We start from the raw sequence: 16,550 nt of genomic DNA on the forward strand, positions 1-16,550 counted from the left end.
GCTTCTTCCAGCGTCATTCCTCTCCTCCTCCCTGCACCCCAATGCATTTTTTAAAATGAGCAAATGTTGCTAACCAATTCAAAATAAAGACTAAATGCAGAAGCACCATACAGGCACCTTACCCTGAGTACTGTACACGGGGGTGAAGCTGCTTTGCTTCGTATAATAAGCACTGGCCCTAGTCATTGCCATCTATGGCAAACACTTTCCACTTCTTACTCAGCTAGGCTCTGCAGTAGGAACATGTGGCATAACTGGAATGTACCCCTGGAGATAAAACAGCAACAGGCGAGACCTGATTCAAGGGCATTGGCTACTTCCCAATAATTCCTAACATTTCCATTTGCTCTCTGGTTGTCGGAGCCCTCCTCATACACAGTTTCTCAACTACAAGATTTAACACAAGAGAATCGATGCACTGCATTGAACCCTTGAACCTGGTGACACTGAATAGTGATGTGTAAAATTGTTTATACCTCTTCAAGATTTATCTGAGATTGCATATATATGTATATTCTTTAAGCTCCTATTATTCTGAGTCCTAGTACATGTTGCATTGAAGTATTTAGTGTACACTATTCTCTTTTTTTGTATTCAGGGTTGTGCTTGATGAGATTCTGCTCTCTGTATCCTTCGTTGTTTGATATTGCTCTCCAGTTGCAGCATCCTGAGTTAATATTTGTGCTAAGATCACCTCCTGTCTTCTATTGCCTCCCACAGTTTGGTCAAACTCATGCTGGTAGCTTCGAGAACACTATCCAACCATCTCGTCCTCTGTCGTCCCCTTCTCCTTGTGCTCTCCATCTTTCCCAGCATCAGGGTCTTTTCCAGGGAGTCTTCTCTTCTCATGAGGTGGCCAAAGTATTGGAGTCTCAGCTTCACAATTTGTCCTTCCAGTGAGCACTCAGGGCTGATTTCCTTAAGAATGGATAGGTTTGATCTTCTTGCAGTCCATGGGACTCTCAAGAGCCTCCTCCAGCATCATAATTCAAAAGCATCCATTCTTCGGCGATCAGCCTTCTTTATGGTCCAGCTCTCACTTCCATACATCACTACTGGGAAAACGATAGCTTTTACTCTACGGACCTCATCTTCCAGCGTCATAACTTTTATATGCCTGTTGTCTTTGTCCATGGAGTTTTCTTGGCAGGGATACTGGAGTGGCTTGTTGGTTCCTGCTCCAGGTGGATCACGTTTAGTCAAAACTCTCCACTATGACCTGTCCATCTTGGGTGGCCCTGCACGGCATAGCTCATAGCTTCTCTGAGTTATTCAAGCCCCTTCGCCACGGCAAGGCAGTGATCCATGAAGGGGCTTTCATGAATTGGAAATTCTAATTTTAGAACTCAGGCTTGCGTGTGCAATTATTTACCATCTTTCTCCAGCATGCATACTTTCCAGGAAACAATCATTCCTAATTTTCTTTTTTCTTACCAAGCATCTCTGAACTTCCAGCAAGTGCACTTTTGACACCAGTGATGTTTTTGCATCTGTGGCTGCATCCACATTACCACTTACTCCGGCTTCTTCGCCTTCTCACTGCTTATGTTTGAAGCTGAGTATACATGACATTAGCCGCAATCCATTTGTATCCTATAGTTTCTTGAGAATTACCCATTTGATGTGTTTCCTCTTAAAGCAGTCTCCATCTGATTTGAAAACGTCAGCTGCCATTGAGCTGAGGTGTGTACATTCCATATATCCTTTGCTGTGTGCGTAGATGACAGCTTTATTGGAGTTTGGGTGTCTGAGTATGTGGAGAAACAAATTGGGTAACGTGCATCGGGTAAAGACATCCCCACTCCCTCTCTGGTCTGGACAGCAAAGTAAAAATATCCCTTGAAATGCAACAGAGGGGAAATTACCTCATGGTGTTTTAAGCCACTAATGTGTATGTTGCTTTTAGCTGGTAACTTTCCATCTGGGCTTGTAAACCAGAGAAATCTTCAGGACTGAGGTAAGAAGCAAAATATACAGCAGCCACCTTTCCATACTTCCTGCCAATTGTTGACTTCTTTTTTTGAGCAGTTTCTGAAAGGGAATGTGATTATTTTGCTTCCTGACACAAAAGAAGTCTCAGGAGCAGCAAATTATACTGGTGAACATGCTTCTTGTAAGCCACCTTGAATTTGCCTGCCCTCGGAAAGCTGGATACAAAGATAACATACTGGAAGGCAAAGATTTTGTTTAAAAAGAAACATAAAAGCTTTAATATCCTTCCGCCCACCCTGATGGCTGCTTTTGCTTTGAGCCTGCTAGAAATGTACAGTAATAGATATGTATTCCACAGAAGCACAGACAACCTATAGATTGTGGTATTGGGTGTGATATCAATAGTTTCTTGACCATCTCAGCTGTCTTTTTCTCAGTCATCATAGTATGAGAAGTGTGAGGCATTCCTGAGGAGCTTTCAAAAGTCAGTATGTGGTCTGTTGTGCTTGGGGAAGTATGCTTTGCAGCGCTCAGGTGAAGTGCCTTTGTTCTCCCCACAATTAAAAGACGCAAACTAAACAATGCAAAAATGAGCATAACATGCACATTTGTTTCATGTACATAATTTATAAATGTTATATCCTTCAGCTTTTCTCTGTGTGACTCTCCTCTTTTTATGGCTGAGCTGCTAATGGTTTATTAGAAGGAGTTGGGCAGGAAGTTTTTAAGTGGAAATTTTACGGCTCCCCCGACCATATCCCGTTCTGCTTCAGACTCAATGAGTTAGGATTTAGTTCAGGTGGTTCTTTCTCTCTTTTGGTCACACATGAAGTGGAGGGGCTTCCCACCCCGGACTTCCTCTCCCAGTTTCTGAGAAGCCCGAGGCTAGGAAAACCTTGCGTGAGTTGCTCACAAGATCATTGTATTCCACTGGAACAACCACAAAAGGTGACTCACAAAAAAGTCAGGTATTTTCCTACAGCCTCTGATGATTTACTTTAAGCTAAGTGATGTTGATGTACCTTCTGGGGGCAACACACACTACTGGGCCTCATCCACAGTTGCAAGCATTCAGTCAAACTTTTGTTAGGGAGTGGCACAGGGTCTCACATCCTTCGGATAATTCACTCAGCTTCTGTCTCTTCTCAGAAGGCTCCTCCAATTGCAGTTTGCAGAACACATTTCTTTATATCCCATAAGTTTTCATTATCAACTGGTAAAAGGGGTGTGTGTGTGTGTGTGTGAGAGAGAGAGAGAGAGAGAGAGCTCTATTGTGCATTTCATAGAAACTTACTGAACCCAGACCACTGAACCGAGTAAAGAAACGTGGAATGTTTGTATTGTTAATCCCTGAAAGAATTCAAGACAGGAAAGGATCCCCCCCCCTCCTGTATATAACTTCAGAGAAATGTTGAAATCTTGATCTTATTCTGTGTCCCCCACCTTTGTTCTCCTAGCTCTTGTCATCTGCCAACATATGACAATTAGAGAGATGTTTGCTGTTGGTGATGAAAGAACCAAATGGTGGATGCTTCCATGCAAGCTGTTTTGTCTGGAGCTGTCATTCTAAATTCATTCATTTTTATGCAGCAATGTTATTTCAAACCATTCATTCTGCTACGCACCACAGTCTTCCCATTCCACCCAGGTGATTTTTGGGGGGTGGTAAAGCTTCTGCAACTTGAAATATAACACTTAAAATTAGTAATAATTAATATCTCTCAAACTTTGATTCCAAAAGTTCCATAGTAAAAAACAACAACACTGAATGTAACATTGAGGGGAGTGTTTTTTATAGTTTTTTTTTTTTAATAATATTTTTGTTAGTTTTCAATTACAGTCCAATAATAGCCTCATTATAACAATACCAATTTATAATACAGTTATTAATGCCAATCGTTCAAATACCGAATTATATAATTTAGATAAAGTGGGCCCCCGCGTGCTAGATTTGATGATTTGATTATTTTCTTTATTTCTGTGTTGCAAAAACTTACTAATTTCAATTACATTCTGGTCATAATAATAATCACTTATACAACAACTGCGATATTAATAACTTCTATTCGTGTTGACACATTAAATGATTTATAAAATTACAAGTGAGGAACTCAGACTATATCCTTGTTCTTCCTGGGTGTGGCAATTATTCTGTCCATGGTGTTTATTCCTGTCCTTGTAAGATGTTATGTCTTTCTTTCCCCTGGTTGTTGCTGTTATTCATCATGTATAGTTGTTATTTTAACCAAATCTCAAATTTGGGCAAAATTTCAATTTGGCTGACATTTATAGAACTGACATTTCATTTAAATTATATCAAAACTTCCTCCATTTGTGTGTATGTGCCATTTCCTTTGATGTCAGCAAGATGCTTTGCGGCTTCATTAATCCTGGTGAATGATGGCACTTAATTCTGCATCTGTTTGGAAACCGTGGCAATAATTGCTTGTTAGCTTTGCAGGATGGAAATAGGAGTTTGGCTTGCCAAGGCTGTTGTGGCCACATGCTCACCCTGTTTCATAATCTCCATGAGTCAGGCTTGGGGCTTAGGTGCATGCCACTTCTGGTTTTGCATAAACTTCGGGCAATAGTACATTGACTTTGGAAGATGGGAAGGCAGAATGCTGGCATCTGAACTTATTTGATCTGTCCATGATAATTTTAATGGGAACGGATGAATGAAGACCAAGCAGAAATAGTACAAGAAGCTGAGGGGAAAGAAAATGCAAGTTAACTTTTATAAACAGACTGAAAACATAAACAGTAGTTATCGTAGCACCATTTTATCCATAGCATAACCACACATGGAATCCTGTGCACAGTTCTGGTTGCCACATGTAAAAGAAAGAAAGATATAACAGCACTGAATGAATAGAAAAAGAGAATTTCAAAGGTTAGAGCACCTTTCCTACTGAAACGTCTAAAGAGGCTAGTGAGGGGAGGGAGACAATAAGTGAATCAAATCTGGCGCAGATGAAGCCCCCGCCTGCCCCAGAACCGTTTTTAGCCTGAGAAGTCCATATTGCTTTCTGGACCACCATCTGAGGGTGATATGTCAGTGGACTTTTTCTCAAGAGACAAGTGTGAGGAGCAACAAATGTCATTTTTACTTTTGAGCTGTAGGTTAGCTTCTAAACACACACACACACACACACACTTACATCTGTGCAGGAAAGAATCATTATCAGACTACAGGGACATATCCAGCCAAGCAAAAACATATGAGGATTTGAGCAGTGGCAGTGGAGCACCTGGTGAAAGTTCCAACCAAAACTTGACCAGCCTAAAGGGATGCACTTGGCCCCTCAGACTGACATTCCCCATCCCTACCCTAAGGCAAACTGTTTCTCCTCTCACTTCCAGGTATTTGCAGCAAAGAGGATGCTAAAGCCAATTTTTAACTGGAAGGAGGGAGGGAGGGAATCTGTCCAAGCAACCATCTAATGAGAAGCCACAGGTACCTTGTGTTGGCTGGATAGGTTTATACGCAACAGCAAGATGATGTGATGTGCTGAGTTTATCTGATGCCAATCCAGAAATTGCTGATTTGGAAAAGTGCCCATTTTCAGAAGCTTGTGTCCTACTTTCAGGAAATGACTACATAATGAGAATCTGTGTTGCTAATTCTGTGTTGCAAGCAAAGAAGAGTTGCTTAATATGGGTTTATTTTCACAAAACGCTCTGCACTCTTGAGGGAGCTGGGAAAGGTTTTATTGCAACATATTAAATTTAAATCAAAATGTTTTTCTTTAGAATCAGGGGAGGGATATTTACGATAGTGATGAATGGTAAACTACTTTCCGTACACTTCACACACACACACACACACACACACACACACACACACACAAATGTTAACGCTTTGTTAAAATGCTATCTATAGAGTTGTCTTCTCTTTTAAAATCTCCCTCTCCATTCACAAGCTGATCTTTTAAATATGCCACATATGGCCCAAGAATAATTTAATCAGGGCAGACAAAGAACTATAAGCCCCTGACCTGAATAAAGCAAAACCAAAATGCCATGTATTTTTATGCCAAAAAAATCATTATACATTACAGTATAATGCTGAGAACCTTTTGTATTATCCTTCATACAGAATTGAGTTCATTTCATTACAACATCTTAGATAAGGAAAGATAAAGTAATTTGAGAAACTAGTTAAAGTGATTTCATAAAAAGGATACAATCAGTAGGAGAATTTGGGACTGCATATATATACTGTGGCTTATTAAACATCAGTTCTAGATTAAAGTATTTATTGAACAATCAGAGACTTACTCTTGGAAAATTTCCACCATTCCACATTGCTCTCTGATAATGTTGCCAACTTTTTAAACAGGCTCCTGCTCATTTGCCTTCAACAGCTTGATCTGCAGACGTTAGCAGATAATGATGCTTATGCCAATATCATGAAAGGTTTCATCTGCTGGTTTTTGCAGGTAACCTGGCTAGCTTTAAAAGGAGCTCGGATAAATTCAGAGGGCAAGGCCACTGTTGCACGCCACCCCAGTCTCCGAGTGGGGCGAGGTTCCAGGTGGTCACTCAGGGTATTTCCTTTTGGAATGAGGCACAGCAGAGACTGTGGTGTCTTTATGATATATGGTTTATTTACACATATATACAACCTGAACCTACAATGGAGGGATTCACAGCATTTACACCCCAAAATGGTATTGTTTTCCCACAGGAAGCCTTGGATTCAAAAAGAAATAAAACATTGCTCTCACAACTTCTGGCTTGCATCACACACTTTCTACTCTGGTCTTTTGCATTTCAAACCATGCGCTGGGGGAAGGGGCCCCATCTATTTGCCATCTCTCACAGAGCCCCTTTCCTTTATTTCCCATAATGGCCAATCTCCTAGGCTGTCTCTTCAACACAAGAAGGTAGCCTGGCTTCTAATCCAGGGGTTAGAAGGATCTCGCCTACAGCCTGCTCTTCCACCCCAAACTCATAACAGCCATTATGAAGAATGTACCTTACTTCCAATAGCAGTGGCTGTGTGCTGGGGAGAACAAGTAGACTGTTGTGTTCATGCCCACCTTGTGGGCATCCCATAGGCTGGCCACTGTGGGAAGAGACTGCTGGACTGGTCTGCTCCAGCTGGGTGGTTCTTATGGTTTTAAGCTGCTATTAAAGGCACAGGAATTGGGTTTTTGTTTTGTTTTTTTGATAAATTAATAGACTACAATGTAGTAAATCACTTTTCTTAAGAATAATCCTGGAGCATATGTATATATTAAAACAAGTCAAATATTCATTACCCTGGAGGAAGAATTTGTTAACAGTAGCTTGAGAACCTCTGATGGGGGAAAGGAAAAATAGCTAAGGAAATTCCTGCACAGAACAACAAACCAAATCCCCAATTCTGGCAGTGTGAGAAGGAACCATGTGAGAGTCACAACCTAAGTAACTCGTGCCAGATTCCGTCTCAACGGCCATTAATAAACAGTAAAAGTTTGTGTCTGGAAAAATATTATTATGGCTTGGTTTCAAAGTCTGCACTGTTTACACTCACCCTTTTCTGGTTACAGACAAACACATTGGCTAATATTTAATTAAAACAAAACAAAACTCACTTCTTCTTTGAGGCTAACAAAAAATGACCCAACAATAATATAAATACTGATTTCGCCTCTCCGCCCATAAAAGCATGAGAACTGTTTACAGTTGTTTTCTTGAGTAACGCTCAGAGACCGATTCTTAAAATACGGAATTGAGCTTTCAAGCTGCATTCCTAGGAACTCTGGACTTGAGCAGAAGCTTAACAGAAGTTGCTTAATTAGAAGCTCAGTAACATGGTGGGCAACTTGAAAAGAGAGCTTGTTCACCAGGTTCAAGCTTCTCTTCCAAAATGCAGAACCAGTTGGTGCATTGGGAGTGTTCTAGGGTTCACTCTCATGAGTTGACAGCTAAGTTCACCAGACTTAAGACTGCAAACACCAGAACATGTCCCAGAATCCCCAGTCAAGTGCACAGAAGTAAAATATCCAAATATAAGAATGCTTCCTGCAGAACGTGCCTCTGAGACATTCCTTCCCACGCATCTGACCCAGTGAATAGTTGGGTAGCATTACATCGACATGCCCATGCAAATTGGCCTGCTATAGGGTGTTAAGACAAGCAAAACTCTTCCTGCCCTGTGACACTAGAAAGAAACCAGCCTCCTGAAGAGCTGTGTTTTGGGCAGGATTAACTCCCACAAGTCTTTCTGAAAACAGCAGACTCTGCTGTTCCAAGGATGATGCAATGAGATTCTGAAGCTTGCAGTTTTATAAGAAAAGTGTTTGCTCACACTAAAAACTGGCAGGCTCAGATGTTTTGGCTGTGGGATGAAGAGCCCTGGACTGGAGCAGGCTGAAGCAAAAACACTGCAGGTACAGGTGCTGAAGTTTACATGGAAATTCACTTCCATCAGCTCAGATTTTCAATGGTAAGGCAAAGATGATCTGTTCTCAGAGGTGCTTTTAATTTATTTAAAACTAACATACTCTAGGGCTGAATCCTGGCATTAAAAACAAACAAAATCCAGCTTGCGCTAATTTATTATGGAATTATAATATTGTTTACCATAATTCCCCAAGTGGTGAGGAGTTTCATGGGTTTAGCACCTAGATTTTATTTCCTTTGGAATAAGGTCAAAGGAGGCTTACTGGTCTTTTGTAATATTGGTGTTTATTTGAAAATATGCAGGTCGAGTGTAGGCACCCAAAATTCACTGCATCCACTCAGTTTTCCAGGTCTATTACTTACACACACGTGCGGCAGGGGTGAGGCACATCATTGAAATCTTTGCTGGCCACTGATACGGAGAGTAATTAAGAGCAACCCGTCTTCAGTTTCTGTAACAAATAACACCTGCCAAGCGAAACTTGTCCAACCTGTTTAACGCTAACAGAACCCCCAAATTGAAAGGCACCCAAAGAGATCATCCAGCTCAGTCCCCCACCCATAACACTATGCACGGCATATTATTGTACAGTACTGTGCCACATTAAAATGAATTAAAAGTAACAGATTGATATGTTGTATATGCAGTACAAATGAACACAAGAGTTTTTGCGTGTGTGATGTTGTGTCACACATAATTACGATGTTTTATGTTCTTTAAGTGCTGCCCCCTGCCCCCACCAGTTGGGAGGGGTTTTTTGACATTGGCGGCAGCTACTTCAGCCTGCCTTATGAGCCGGCTCCAGAAAGTGTAGTGGCGTTCTCTCTGGACCTAATGGTCAGCGGTACCTTTGCTTTGAGTTTTACTGATTTTCAGTTATGAATGAATCGGATATACAGAAGGAGTGGGGGAAAATAACAATACCAACAGATCGGAGTACAGAGCCAGCACACAAAAAAGGGGGATATTATAACCGAAACAATCCCAGTTGTGGTTCGGAGGATGCACGGTATTCAGATAAAAGTGCGATCTTTGCACCATGTTCCGTGTGTTCTGCCGGTGGACGAAAGCCATGCTCGATCGACTGCGCCCATTCAGCGGCGTTCTCTATAGCAATCAGCTGCCACAGCAACACGGTAGAAACGACCCCACTTGCTGCGCAAAAACAGCTGCGCGCCTTCGCTCTGAGCGTTCCACACAGCCTGCGCGAGCGGCCGCCTGAAGCCGCCTCTTGGGAGCATGCGCAGACGGAGGTGCAGGGGCGGGGTGGAGCGTCCCCTCGCCTCCTCACAGTGCGCAGGCGCACGGGTTGGAAGGCAGCCGGGCCCCTCCTCTGCTCCGTCACTGGCTAACAACGAGCCGGGCCGTCTCCGCTCTCTGTTCCCCCCCTCCCTCCTCCTCCTCTTCCCCCCTCCGGAACCGGCGGGGGCAGCAACACCCGAAGGAGGGAGCCGAGCAGAGAGCCGACATGAGACAAGAGACCAGCCGGCCTTGGCGATAGAAGAAGAAGGTGGGTCCCCGGTCGCTCGGCTTCTCCCTCCCTCTGGTCCTCTTCATCCGCTCGGCTGCTTCCCTCGCCGCTGCCCCACACAGCGGCGCCTTCCTCGGGCTGCTCTCCCCACCCCGCCCCCTCCCTCCCTCCCTCCCTGAGGAGACCCCCTTCACCCCCACCAGCCGCCCCCCGTTCCCCTTCCCCTTTTAAGCACCTTTTCTCCCCCCCCCCCCAGTTCCCTTTGACTCCCACCCTCCGTGCTCTTCTCCCCCGGCTGCCCCCCCCCCCGTCCACGAATACGCTCTCCCCCTGCGCCTCCTTTTCTCTCTTCTTCTTCACCTCTGGCCATGTCCCATCCTCTTCCTCCTCCGCCGCCTTCTCCTCTCGGTCCTTCTTCCCTCGCCTACTCTCAGCTGCTTTCCTCGGCCTAGCCCCCCCCCCCCAGTCGCCCCACACCTGGCTCGCCTTATATCTCGTGGTCGCCCCTCTTCCTCAGCTCAGTTTTTTACTTCTCCTCGGTCACCCCGACTTCCCTCTCTTCCTCTGGCTTATGCCTCTTTTGAGGATTATTTCCCCCCCCCATCTCTCTGCCCCAAAGTAGCTGGTGCAACCCAGCCAGATGGGCGGGATATTATTATTAATTTTCCTGTTCCCGGCTTCCCACTTCTACCTGACTCTCAGCATTCTCAGTGCACCGTACCTTTTACCTCCGCAATCCTTTCCTCTAGTTGCCTGACTCTTCCCTTCCACCCACCACTTTCTGGTACCCAGACTCTACCTCTTCCCCATATTCACATTCACATTCCCTCTTCCAGCTTTCCCCGCATGTGCCATTGCTGACTTTCTCTGGCTTCTTTCCCATTGATCTCTCCCCACGCTTGTCCTTAAAAGCCTTTGCTCTCCCCTTTGTCCCTTGGCAGCTCTCAGCTGTTCCCTCCTCTCTTTTAATTTTCTTCTCAGTTTATTAACCCCGGACTCAGGCTTTGTTTACTTGAGTGCCCTTTGCTTTGCCCCAGAATACTTCTTTCTTTCTCATCCAGCCTCCACCATACTCCCCCACTCTGGCTTTCTGTTCCCTATGCTATTCTTCTCCTTGCCTATTCTGAAGTTAGGCAGTTGTTCCCTAACTGGCTCCTAAAACTGCCCTACCTCCAAATAGGTCAGATAGATAATGGCCAAATCTTTGGGAAGTTTCCTCCCTCCTCACCGATTCTCTTCTGTGGTTCTTAAACCCGTTCCCCTCTTTTTTAAATTTAGGGAAAGTTATTTGTCTCATTAAAACCTGCCTTTTCAACTTCAGTTGCTGGAAAGGGGCTACAGTGCACAGGAGATTATTAAATTTACTAAAGTCACTTAATTCTATGAGTCTGTGGTAGATGAATTCAGAATAAATAGAACCCAAACTTAGTCACACTTGGTGACTTTTTCTGTTTCTGCTTTTGACTGCTTTGCAGGCTGCAAGTGTGGTGAGAAAGAGGAAAGAAAACTGTTTCAAGCCTGTACTTTATCATTATTTGGATTGGGTGTTTATTCTTAGATGTGTCAAAAATCCTGTGACCAAACTTTTCTTTTCATGTAGTTCTTGTCTTTCTAGCTTCCTAAGAATAATGGTTTGATGGCTTTCTGACAAGCCAATCACTGTGTTGCAGGGAGTTGATCTTCTTCCAACATTCTTCCCTTTAGCTGCTTACAGAATTATTGTTGGAATCTTGGAAGAGACTGTTAACTTCCATTGGCATTCTGAAGCTATTGGAGAAGCAGCCATTTGCAGACTTTTTTCTGTAGCTATAGAAACTGGTCCTAGCCACCCAGACTGGCTGGAACAACCCAGTCAGATGGGTGCGGGACAAATAATAAATGATAAATAGAATGGCCTCCTAACATCCATTTATGTTAGCTGTGTACACAAGATTTGTGTACATTCTTGTGTGTGTGTGCATAAGAAGTCTTGATTGTTAAGCAATACACACCAGGCAGTAGTATTCAGTCCCATTAATTCCTTAAGGGCGTTCCTACTAAGTGCCCTAGTGGCAATTAATTACAGTATCTGTAGAGCATTGCATTTTTCATCAGCTTCTGTGTGCTTGTGCAGAAGTAAATTAACTAAACATATACAAAATGTATGCCTGGAAGGTATTTATTTTACTACTTACAATCTTTATTGTATTTATAAGAATGAAATATTCATTATTTGTTCTTTTTGTCACTTTAAAATATTTCCTGTGTATTAAAATAATTGGGACCAGCCCTGAGTCTTGGGGAAAGGCTGAGCTAAATTTTAATAATTAGCCCATGTTGCATTCAGATTTCAAAATAGTTTTTTATTTACAGTTTGACAATGTGTCACTCTTAGATATTAATTCAAAAATCTTATTCTAGGTATACTGAATAATTTCCATACTTTCTATGACTTCTTTTTGCTAAAAACAGATGTTGTTCAGAGCCACTTTAATGGGAAAAATCAATAAATAAAGAATAAAATCTTATTCCTAGTTTCCCCATTATATTCAATATACCTTGTCCCATTTTTAAAAAGAAGTTGCCTGCTACATTTTCCAGTTAAAGTAGTTGAGTCTGTGGATATATTGTTTACATTATATAGATCTGCTAGTTTTAGTATGAGAACATACTGGATTTTTGGAAGGTACCCCCCCCCCATTTCCTTTTCAGAGGAACTTACTTGAATATAGCAGCACATAGCATAGAAACCTGTTATAAGGTTTTGTATTTGCCACTTGTCAAGTAACATAACCTACACCATTGAGATGAGATGAACAACCCCTTTTCTGACTTTCAGCTTCTTGGAGTTAAGTAAAGATATAGAATTGGTACCTCCCAAGGTCCAGGTGCCATTATGTGAAGGAACTGGCACGTGCAAGTATAATACAGGGAGCCTTGCAGACGTGATTGGAAATACGTGGGTGTAGGATTGCATTCTTAGTTGCCTTTTGACTACTGATTATTTCAAATGCATTTATTAGTGTATTCAAGCTTATTGTAAAACCATGAGGACCACAACCTTGAAATGTCATGGCTGAAAACACATGTGTAGTACAAATATTGCTTTGTACTTCCTGTGGTTGATGATGTAATGCCTGTTCCTGGTCTGTATCAGTAACTGTGCAGTGTGTTCTGCTGATGTTCTGACTTCCTCTGAATGTGAAATTATAAATTGAGCCAGAAATATGTTGCTTAAAATAGTAGATTAAGTACCCCTCCCCCAAACACACATATTTTAGCCCATGTAAATGATACTAATTTATGACTTAGTATAGTTATTCGGGTTCCAAGATGGTAGTGACCTTGGCTATTGCCTTTTTAAACGTGGTCAACAGTGAACGTATTCTGATAGTAGCACCACCAGTAGAAATTATTGACCTTGAGTTCTCAGTCCTCAAAATCTTCTTGCATATGTCATCAGGATGTGGAATTTTGGTGATGAAAAGGAACATGCAAAAAGTCTCCATGGTTACTGTTTAAATTAGTGTCAATAAATGCATTTACTTCCCACTATTTTTGTTCTCTTTTCCCAGATCTGTATAGTACTAACTCTGTGCAACCATGGTGCAGAAATACCAATCTCCCGTGAGGGTGTATAAGAAGCCCTTTGAGTTAATTATGGCTGTAAGTATCAGTTTATAATATGTTAATGAATTACTTAACTGCTTGGGTGGGTAACATTGGTTAATAAAAACTGAGTGCCATGGGGTATCTTTGCTCTGAAGTGGGTGCTATGTAAGGCAATTTCCAGTTACAAATAATTTATGCAGGCCTTTCACATTTGCTCCAGGATATGATGGTTGAAAAGTTTCAGCGGGTGATCTGGAACAAATACCTGAGGGAAATTAGAACAGCATGTTCTGTGTTTCTTGCTGTCTATTCATCTAGATTAGGCAGTTCATGGGATCATTTCCATCACCACACCAAACCATGATTAATGAAACTTAGCTGTAGTTTTAGCATGATATGTGAATTGATAAACAACAGTTAAGGTTGTTGCTCTGTCTCCAGAACCTGTTGCATCTAGAGATTAGATGAAAAACAAAAGCAGTCAGGCAGCTCTAAAGCCATGGTATTTAAAAAATATATCAGACTATGGTTTGCACTCAGACTTTGGTTAGGTATACCATGGTTTGATGTGATGTCTGAATTGAAGCCACTGAAGCATATGGTTTAGGGGTTGTGATGTTGCACATATCTTTTCTTAGTGTAGTCTTGAGATAAGCAATGTCTTTAGGGAGGAGTGAAATACGTATTTGTAACTTTTAAAAAACCTCTTGCTCTGAAGCCTAGCAGGAACTCCGACAGACTTGTTGTAGGAGGCACAGCAAGCCTGAAGGTGTTGGCAGTGGCCTTTTAAGCAGATCACCAGGACATGCTGTGCAAAACAACTTCTTTTGACTATAGGGCCAAGATATATTTCAAACACTGGTAAAGAGGATCAGTTCAAGTTGGCACTGTTTATACCGATGACTCGGAGAGACGTCAGCACAAGTATAGGAGCAGGAAGAATGCCTACATTAAGACAGTATTAAGTGATGATATTAATGCATGTATTTAATCTGATTTTCCTCCTTAAAGTCTCTTCAGCTGTAATGGCATTCCTGTGACTTGTCTATGCACACCTTGTCTGAAGCAATGTTAAGATCTGGGGGGGGGGGGGGGAGATCGTACCACTATTATATTTTATTTTCTAAACATCCTAACAGAGCATAGCATGATAACTCATGGGAATATGGGTGAAAAAGAAGTTAGGTTTTGGTTAAGTGAGAAAGAGAGCTGAAGCCATCATTTTTTTGTGTTCGTAGGAAGTTGCTTGCATAGGAGAAGCCAGCAAGATTTATAAAAGCAGAACAAAACCCAACCATGCTAATAGAACTTCAGTTTTGTTGGCAATATGTCTCAACCCTGAGCATGCATCTTAAGGTCAGAAATTGTGCTGATGAGCACATGAGAGAGATGTGTTCAGTCAAGTTCTGCTGATGCTTTTAGCAAGTTTGCAGATAAATGTACATGGTTGTGGACATGCTGAAGGAGCTATTATTTCTCATTTTATACAAGGGCTTAAACAAGGTTCGGTTCAGGAAACAGTATCCTAGATCTAGGAAATGCTACTAAGTACCCTCTTCCTTGTTCAGAAGTCCTTGCGAAATCTTAGCCTGGTGATGGTATCTCCTTAACACAATGGCCAACCTTCCTTCCCCCGCCTCCCAAATTCCTCATGGGAATGGACTGGCAGCAAACAATGTGAACACTTGCTAGGGCGAGACTTGTTATTGGTGAGTAAAGAAGTCTTTACTCACCACCTTCAAAAAATAAAGTGATGTTAGAAATCACTAGGCACCAATGCAAAATAATGTGTATTTTTGGTACTTCTGCATCCTGTTTTAAGGCAGAGGTTTGTATGAAGGATGGAGACATGAGAGTTCTCAGCAGTTTCAAATATAAGCTTTGGGCTTCACTTTGAAGTCTTTGTTTGTTCATGGCCCACTAGCCATATATTGCAAACATCTTTGCAATAAGTATGCAATAATAAGTATGTAGAGTTCTGCTCTAGCTGTGTAAAACATAATTTGTGCATCATACCTAGAAGCCCCCATATATGCGGTGAAAATGTTCAGCCTGTTGAAAAGGAAGACGAAACCAAGTTTACAAATATCTTCAAAACCTAGCAAGAACAAGCTTTTTAATGCTGGCTTAAATGGGTTTCATGCATGAGCAGTGCAAACAGTTTAATGGATTTGTTCAAGCTTGGAATATATAACCTACTGAGCTCTGAACAGCAGATACATTTCAAAAAGATACACTTAAAACTTGAGAATTTGGCTGAAGGGGTGCTTTATAAAATGCCCCTGTAATGCAACTAAGTGATTTACTTTAAAAACTAGACTCCCTGAGCTCAATCCTGCAAATATGTGTATAGCAACACAGTTCTAGATTAAGTGAACACACTAAACAACGTCATCTTTGTCCTGATGAGTTGCAGCCAAAGTTGGTCAGGGCTTGATAACAATGAGGGTGGAGTAGGAATGTTTTTTGAGAAGGAAACTGAAAGAGAAGGTGGTGGTTATTCCTTTGCACTGTTCTCTTCCTTCAAGCAAAAGCCTTTTCAGTGGAATTAGATTTCAGAAAGGGAAAGTGCTGCATGTAATTAGGAAACCTTTAAAAAGTTTCTTTACTTCATGGTTCACAATGCTAACTATATTGATTCTTATCTCTGGTAGGGGAGAAGTGTGGCCTAGCCAGAAACCAGTAGAGCAGGATTGGTCTACATAGATTTTAATCAGTTTTATTGATGCTGAAGATGGATGCAAGCTTTTATTGTCAAGAGTTGCTAAAAAATCAGCAAATGTCTTTGACTGGCAGACACCATAAATATTGGCTTGGAGTTCAGTTCTGTTGGTCTGTTGCCTCTGTAATGCTGGCTAATAGTAGTTTTGGCTTTTATAAGATTGTCATAATGAAAAACAATGAGACTTTTCTTGAGTTTAGTATGCTTAGGCTTGTGGCTGCACTTGATCTTGGCAGGATTGTTGAGGGTTTGGAGAAGAGGAGACTAGATGTGAGACAGGAGTTCTTTGCAAAGCGGAGACCTTATTTACATCTCTTTTAAAGCTGCATATGTGCTTTCCTGAGTGCAGCCTTTATTTGCAGCAGAATCCTATACAGGCTGCTCAGAAGTAAGTCCCACTGAGTTCATTGTGGCTTACTCCTATGTAAGTGGGTGTGGAA

At 41.9% G+C, this 16,550-nt stretch overlaps 1 protein-coding gene across 2 annotated transcripts in view; it reads left to right on the forward strand.

Annotated features, from left to right (window-relative positions):
- SEC14L1 (SEC14 like lipid binding 1) overlaps window positions 1-16,550 on the forward strand; it is a 71,495-nt gene that overhangs the window by 23,761 nt on the left and 31,184 nt on the right. For both annotated transcript variants that reach the window (XM_077924254.1, XM_077924253.1), the window contains exon 4: window positions 13,352-13,442. In XM_077924254.1, coding sequence (XP_077780380.1) covers window positions 13,380-13,442 — 63 coding nt within the window. In that variant the 5' untranslated portion in view covers window positions 13,352-13,379. The remainder of the gene's footprint in view (window positions 1-13,351; window positions 13,443-16,550) is intronic.

This window comes from Podarcis muralis, chromosome 2 (assembly GCF_964188315.1).
Source record: "Podarcis muralis chromosome 2, rPodMur119.hap1.1, whole genome shotgun sequence".
Taxonomy (NCBI): Eukaryota; Metazoa; Chordata; class Lepidosauria; order Squamata; family Lacertidae; genus Podarcis; species Podarcis muralis.